The 7,284-nt window shown below is 31.7% G+C and overlaps 1 protein-coding gene and 1 long non-coding RNA gene across 2 annotated transcripts; one reads left to right on the plus strand and one right to left on the minus strand.

Moving 5' to 3' along the window:
• Positions 1 to 921: 921 nt before the first annotated feature.
• On the plus strand, positions 922 to 5,137 carry LOC122194699 (uncharacterized). Its single transcript, XR_006184207.2, has 2 exons — positions 922 to 1,228; positions 1,692 to 5,137. It is a non-coding gene; the product is annotated as an uncharacterized LOC122194699 (long non-coding RNA).
• LOC111909353 (ABC transporter G family member 22) lies at positions 1,517 to 7,051 on the minus strand. Its single transcript, XM_023905164.3, has 11 exons — positions 6,913 to 7,051; positions 6,444 to 6,827; positions 5,573 to 5,640; positions 4,902 to 5,137; positions 4,579 to 4,734; positions 4,117 to 4,300; positions 3,595 to 3,903; positions 3,235 to 3,510; positions 2,320 to 2,604; positions 2,134 to 2,241; positions 1,517 to 2,022 (listed from the first exon to the last, which is right to left on the minus strand). Exons 2-11 carry the CDS (start codon positions 6,817 to 6,819, stop codon positions 1,819 to 1,821), a joined length of 2,202 nt encoding a protein of 733 aa, XP_023760932.1. The 5' UTR covers positions 6,820 to 6,827; positions 6,913 to 7,051; the 3' UTR covers positions 1,517 to 1,818.
• Positions 7,052 to 7,284: the final 233 nt, after the last annotated feature.

A 7,284-nucleotide genomic window follows, 5' to 3' on the forward strand; every position in this document is an offset into this window, starting at 1 on the left:
AAAAGAAGAGCACTACCTACTCAAAAGTAAAAAAAGTGGACATAAATATACATATCAATATATACATAAAAACAAGTTAGCTGTTAGCAAACCCATGAACTTTATCAAAATGGTAGATAGACAATAATTTAAACATTACTTAGAAGGGTATTCTTATCATCAACATAATGCTACCCAGAAAGAGGAGGAGGTAACTTTCGTTTTGTAGAGAACATGAACTTTGTCTTGGATATTTTGACCGTATACACATGTTTTGCGAGAAGTGGTGGTGAGATAACCATGGTTAATTACCAGAATAAAAATGTATTTTCCATGTTTTATACTAGAGGATTATAACACTATAAATATACATATATATGAACATAAATACAATCAAATTTAAATCTATATAAAATTTAAATAAATAGTTTACAAAAAAATACTAATAATAATAAATGTACACAAAATCTATCTTCTATCTATAATATAAGATAAATGTTTTTATTTATTTACTAACAAAACAATTAAGTGAATATATATATATATATATATATATATATATATATATATATATATATATATATATATATATATATATATATATATATATATATAAATGGTTTCTATTATCATTTGTTATCAATGTTTTTTAGTCATCTGACCTCTTATTAACAAAATACAATTTATAATTTCATATGAATTGCAAAATTTCATTTGTTTTACTATTTGTCATTTGTTGTAAAATGTTAGATTATTTATATAAACATGAGATATAAAATGCACTTCATTCCCAAAATGAGTTTTATGGAAAAAAGTGTTTCAATTTCAATTAGACAAATTTAATAACCGATTGACTTAAAGATGTAATAATTGTTTTATATATTTAATCTTAACTAAATGTAATCAAGAAATAAATCATACCGTCATATATTGTACCTCTTAGCTCTCTTTTAACAATTAACATGCATGTACATAATTCTGTATGGACCGAAATAAGCATGCATTTAGTCTTTTAAATCATTTTACAATTAGTAGGAGGGTTTAAAAAGGAGTTTCAAAACTTTAAAGGGTTAAACGTGTAAAGTTCTAAAATATCTGGGTCAAATTAAACAACTTTTTAAAGAGCGAGTGATCCTAACGGACAATTCACAGCGTCTAATCGGCCCTCATTCTCAATGAAGATGCAACTCTACGCCGGTGGTCATCCCATTTTACCGCCGACGGTTATAATCACCGGAGAATACATCAGGTTCTATGCCTCAACCCGTTTTTTCCTTTCAATTTCCACCATTAATTCCGTCTCCTATCATATGCTCCCTCAATTTAGACGAAACAATCAGATGTAGATGTAGATGTAGAGTATCGCTTCTCAAAAAACCTACATCTGGCTTTAATTTCAAATAAGCGATTTCTAGTTTCAAAATTAGAGAAGAATTTAGTTTATAATGTACATAAATTATGAAAGTGTATACACCAGGTGACTATCATTTGTTTGGATGAAACAATTTCGGTAAATTTAGGCTCATGAAATACACAATTTCCTGAAAAATGCACATACTTTGCTGAAGTTTATTATCTTTAGTTGTTTTACAGCCATAGATAACTTAATGTCAGCTATGAACATCGATAATATCAATACACAACAACAACTAAACCTCTCAAATAGTGATTTCATATCTTTGTAGATGACATTTGAACAAATTCTTCTTCAGGTCACTGTATATAGCTCTTACCCTACGCTCCATTCTCACCTCTTGCATCAGTATGAAGCAACAAAACAAAAATTCTCTTTACTCTTCAGTAGTTCATGATTATCCAAACACTCATGAATCATTCAAGCTACAAATGTCTCAAAGACAAGTAAGCCAAGATACGATACCCAACAGCCATGGCTGCTAGGGCACCAACTTCCTTCAATCCACTGTCTAATTCAATCCCCTCAATTACAGAGCTGATATGTTCATACTGCACTTTTAGAAGAAGTCTGTAGGTGTGATAGTTGAATGACAAGTAACTTAACCAAGAAATGAACACTGGAACATTCTGCAATAAAAAGAAACAAAAAGAAAACATTCTTTTAGCATTTCATACAATCATATTAAGTTCTATAAGAGTTTAGTTTATAATCTGTTAGTGATTTATTTTAATGTCTACCTTTACAAAAAACCCTCCAGCCAACATGAAAGCCATTACAGTTACAGAAGCTAAAGTTGTTGCTTTGTTTAAGTCCATAACTGCAGCACCAATAGCTAATCCAAGACCCTGCCATTTTAGTTATATATATATAATGTTATATTATATTATGTAAATGAAGTTTATAAATATGTAAAATTTATATACCTGAGCTGAAACAATGCATAGAAAGACTATAAGCATGGTTAGGAAAAATGATTGAGCAGTGAGTCTGAGTCCTCCCATGAAATAAACAATTAAGAGGAAAATGATTGGGAGAAGAAGATCAAGTGGAAGGTCACTTGTTGTTCTTGCTAGGAAATATGCACTAAGCTTATACATGTCAGCTGCTCTTTCCTTTTTCAACATTGCTCTTTCTTGAGGGAATGTGAATATAGCTGTAAAAACCGGGAAAAACGCCCAAAACACCGCAATGAAGAAGAGCAGCCCTGCCTGCAAAAAAAAATATGACCGTTTTACCCTTAGGTGGATTGTGGAATAACAAAACAACATTTGTTTATTAATAAATTTTCTCGGGACTCTCTCTTGTCCTCTCTTTTCCAAAAAGAAAAAAAAAACATTTCTTATATATGATTGAAAATGACCATTTTACCCCTTGGGTACACTTACAAAACTACATGCCTTAGCCCTTATGAAGTACTAGTAGTAACTAGTAAGGGTATTTGTGGGTAGTGGCATTGTTTTTTCAAAAAATTGAAACTTTTTATACCTGATTGAACATGACCATTTTACCCTTGGGTACAATTAGAAAAACAACATTCCTTATGGAGTAATAATGATATTTATGTGTCGTGGTATTTTTTTTTTTCAAAAAATGTAAACTTTTTATACCTGATTGAAAATGACCATTTTACCCTTGGGTACAATTAGAAAAACAACATTTCGTATGGAGTAATAATGATATTTGTGTGTCTTGACATTTTTTTTTTTTCAAAATGGCAACTTGTTATACGGGATTGAAAATGACCATTTTACCCTTTGGGTACAATTAGAAAACAACAATCCTTATGAAGTAGTAATGGTATTTATGTCTCTTGGTAGAGATGGAAACTTTTCATATACCTGATTTTGCAAATCTTTGGGGGTATGAACATCGGATTGCCACCAAAGAAGCCCTAAAATGATTGCGGTTGCTACAATTTGTGTGATTCTCAACCAACTAAAATAATCATGTCGCCTTTCTTTAATCCCTCTCATGAACAATATCAAGTATTGTTCTCTCCAACTTGCCCCCCATTCTCGTTTTTGAAACGTCTTTTCTTGATCGAGTGATGTTTGAGTCCTAAGTCTCTTTTTCGTTTCTTCCCCAACATGACTCATACATGCCTCCACTAGATACTACAAAACATAATCATTCTTAAAACAATCTAATTTAAGTTTTTCTTAAATGTTTTAAATCATAATTATTATTATTAAAGTTACCTCATGCACGATTGATGGAGAGGGTTTCCCATTTGTTGTTTCTCTTCCTGAATTTCCCAAATGTACTCTATCCTCTAATTCAGGTGGAACAGAAACATCATTCATGTTCCCATTTGCAAGATCTAACAAGAATTCCGCTGGATTCATAGCGATTAAAGGAGAACATCCGATTGATGAAAAATACACCATAGCTTCTGAAGCTTTCCCAAAATACAACAAGCTCCCTTTTCCAAGTAGGATTAATTTGTCAAATTTATGGAAAAGTCGACTCGATGGTTGGTGTATAGTTGTAACCACTGTCTTATCATTCTGTTATAAACATATAAACAAATTAATCAATACTTTTTATATAGAATTCATGAAAATCACATCATTTTTGGGAAAAACAAGAATTTGTGAAATATGAGAAAAAACGATTCCGAGAATTAGCAAACTTTTCTTTCATGAGATATGTGGTATGTTTTGTAATTAATTCTTCGTTAAATATATAAACAAGTAGGGACTTGAATTAAATAATCATACCTCAGCTATGTCTTGTAATAGTTCAATTACTCTCAAAGAAGTTGTTGAATCCAAACCAGAAGTGGGTTCATCAAGAAACAAAAGGGAAGGGTTGATTATGATTTCATTTCCAATGGAAACACGTTTTCTTTCTCCACCTGAAACTCCCCGAATAAAGGAGTTTCCTATCATAGTATCTTGACACCTGTTTTAAGGTATATTATTAGAGGAACCATATATCAATTTCATAATAATATGTCCATTTTAGAAGAGTGCGAGTGTAATTAATAGTTGACTTGAGAGATTAGTCTATGTGATTCTAATAATTTGTCTCTCTCTATAGGCATGTGGTTTTTCTCTGGTTTTGGAGTTTTCCACGTATATTCCTATGTTCAGTTTTCTTTATTATTATTTTTCATTGGCAATCTTTGAGACCATTTTCCCAACACTTTCGATAATATCTTGAAAATACGAGTTAATTACCTCTCCAAACCAAGTTCATATATAACATCTTCTGCTCGTTTTTCCTTCTCTTGTTTTGTTAGTGTCTTAGATAGTCGTAAAAGAGCCGCATATGTTATAGTTTCCTTCACAGTTAAATGAGGGAACAACACGTCATCTTGCGTCACAAACCCAATCCTGCCAAGATCACATTTTATAAAATTTTCAAAAAGCCAATAAGCTAAAAAAATGTTTGGTAAAGACTAACTTTTTAGACAAAAAATGACTTTTTCAAAAGGTCAGGAATACCTAGCTTTTCTAAAAAACCAATAAATTCATCCCAACTTTTTGAAAAAAAAATGTACCTGCTCTTTAGGAGCTTTGAATACGGCTTGTCATTATAAGTAACTGATCCACCTAACGTATGCTCTGTCAACCGCCCGCCAAGCAAACTTAGGAGGGTAGTTTTGCCACTTCCCGATGGCCCCATGAGGGCCAAAACTTCACCTGGATTAACCGAACCATTTATTCCATTTAAAATATATTTCTCTTGGGTTGATGTCACTCCTTTGGTTATTATCTTGTATGTCACTTCCGTAAACTGCATTTTATGAAAAATTAAATTCGATTAGTATAATAATTAGCAACATCTAAGTGAATACAACATGAGAGATGAGACTACTTATGCTTCTTTAGAGTGATCTATATTTATATTTTTTAAAGATAGAAACTGTTTTTTTTTTTTTGTTTTGGTTTAAAAAAACAATTAGTCTTGTACATAAATACCATAGAATATGAGATTTTCTGTACAAGACTGAACCTGACATATCATATCATATCATATCTTGCATTGTTCTCTTACAAAAACCTCCATGTTTTCCTGTCCAAATAGCCATACGGGAAAATTAATCTATTTGCATTTTTTGGACATGTAAAACAATAGACACCCGCAACTTGTTTCTATATAAAAATGATTATAAAATGATGATCAAAATGTGAAAATTTTGAAGCTTGCATTGTAAATAGTTGTGTATACCTTTAGATATATTTGCATGGTAGGCTCTGTTTGAAACCTTTTACGCGTTCCCGCTTCAATGTCTTCAGCTGTAACAAACATGTTTAGCATAACAAAATACAAACTTCATATATCACATATTCACATATATATTCATGATATTTTGTTACTTATATTGCTTATTTTCTTGACTTAGAGTGCCGGTCTTGGTTGAATTATTTGTGAGTTGACTTGTGACCCCATTTGCTTCATTTAGAGTCAAACAAGTCAACATTTCATTTCAAATTATATTTTTGTGGTAATTTATTCATATGTTATCTAAACGTTGTATGGAATCTGTTATACATAAGGTATATTATATGATATGATAGATCAGATTTTTTAATAATCATTATTATAGCAAAGTGTCTATTTGTGCCTAAAATTCATGTAATGGGACCAATAAAAAGAAAATATAAAGAAAAGATAAGAAGAAGACCTGTCTTGAGTTATTGACTTTTAGAGGATTTGACTAGAGAGGAAGTGGACCAGTATCATGTGGTCCACTCAAGGCCCATTTTCCATACAGTGGAGGCCCACTTTCATTGCTGTCTGTCACTTCTCAGTCTAACCAGTCCAACTACGTCGTTTTATTTAATTTACTTTTCACATGCTTCACGTTATCCGCTTTTATGGCCTCATTTGGCTTTTTGTTGCATAAAGTTTTATCATGGCACTTTGTGACATCACTTCACTTTCACTTTCATGGCTTACTTAAAGTTAAACAACTATTTTTAAATTCTAAATTCTAAATTCTAAATTCTATCTCAATAGCTCTTTGATCGTAGTCTATTATTTTTTTTTTAATTTGTGTTTCTTATAAAGATTAAAAGATAATTTAAAACAAACTTACGAATGTCATCGTCGCTGAAAGGTCTTGAATCTGCTATTTCATCTGGAGGCATTGTGAATGCTGCGAGTGAAAACGAGAACCCTAAGCTAGCGCTTGAGGCTCTACTCAGTGCGGCCCCAGTACTAACCTCATCGAAATCAAATTTCATTTGAGTACTCTTCCCCCTTTTAATGTGCGCGTTTCTTCCACTAGTGCCACTTCGCCCAGGTGATGCGAGCACTTGATTTTTGCTGGATTTTCTTGAAAGCGTATAACTGTCGACCTCTTTAGTTTCCTCGTTTGAGACTGATGATTTCATTGCATCTCCCAGTATCTTGGTTAAATTATCTGACTGTGTTCTCCATAACCCTCCAGAACTCGAATTCGGTTTCTCCATATTGTTTTCTACATGTACCCACAAAAAAGTTACTTCACAAAATGGAATATATATAAACATGAAAAAAGATAACTCAACAAAGAAAATACAAACCTTTTGCTTAAACCAAGGAACCAAAGGAAAGAAGTGTGATGAACTTATTCGCAAGGAAGGTAGTAGGTACTACTTACTCGCACCTTTTTATACGATTTTCATAATTTAAAAAGACGTATATACCCTTTATCTATTTAAGTTATTATAGGATTTTGAAAATCACCTAACAAGAAATAAATACACGTACTTATTCTTGAAAATTGTACATTTATTATAAAAGAAAAAGATTAAAAATCCAACACGTCAAAGTTGGTACCCTCATATGACAACTGCCGTATACGTGTAAGGGTACGAAATTTTATTTAATTTCTTTATGCTTTTGATTTATTTTTGTGATCAATATCAACAGAAGCGTCGTTTTTTTAACTTTTA

The sequence above is a fragment of the Lactuca sativa genome, chromosome 6 (genome assembly GCF_002870075.4).
Source record: "Lactuca sativa cultivar Salinas chromosome 6, Lsat_Salinas_v11, whole genome shotgun sequence".
Lineage (NCBI taxonomy): Eukaryota > Viridiplantae > Streptophyta > Magnoliopsida > Asterales > Asteraceae > Lactuca > Lactuca sativa.

Excerpts from the sequence above, each read along its gene's own strand:
- LOC111909353 (XM_023905164.3), bottom strand. The coding sequence starts at position 6,819 with ATGGAGAAACCGAATTCGAGTTCTGGAGGGTTATGGAGAACACAGTCA. Across the intron at positions 5,138-5,572 it reads CCATGCAAATATATCTAAAG|TTTACGGAAGTGACATACAA; the intron begins GTATACACAACT and ends CATAAAATGCAG. Across the intron at positions 2,605-3,234 it reads CCAAAGATTTGCAAAATCAG|GCAGGGCTGCTCTTCTTCAT; the intron begins GTATATGAAAAG and ends TTTTTTTTGCAG.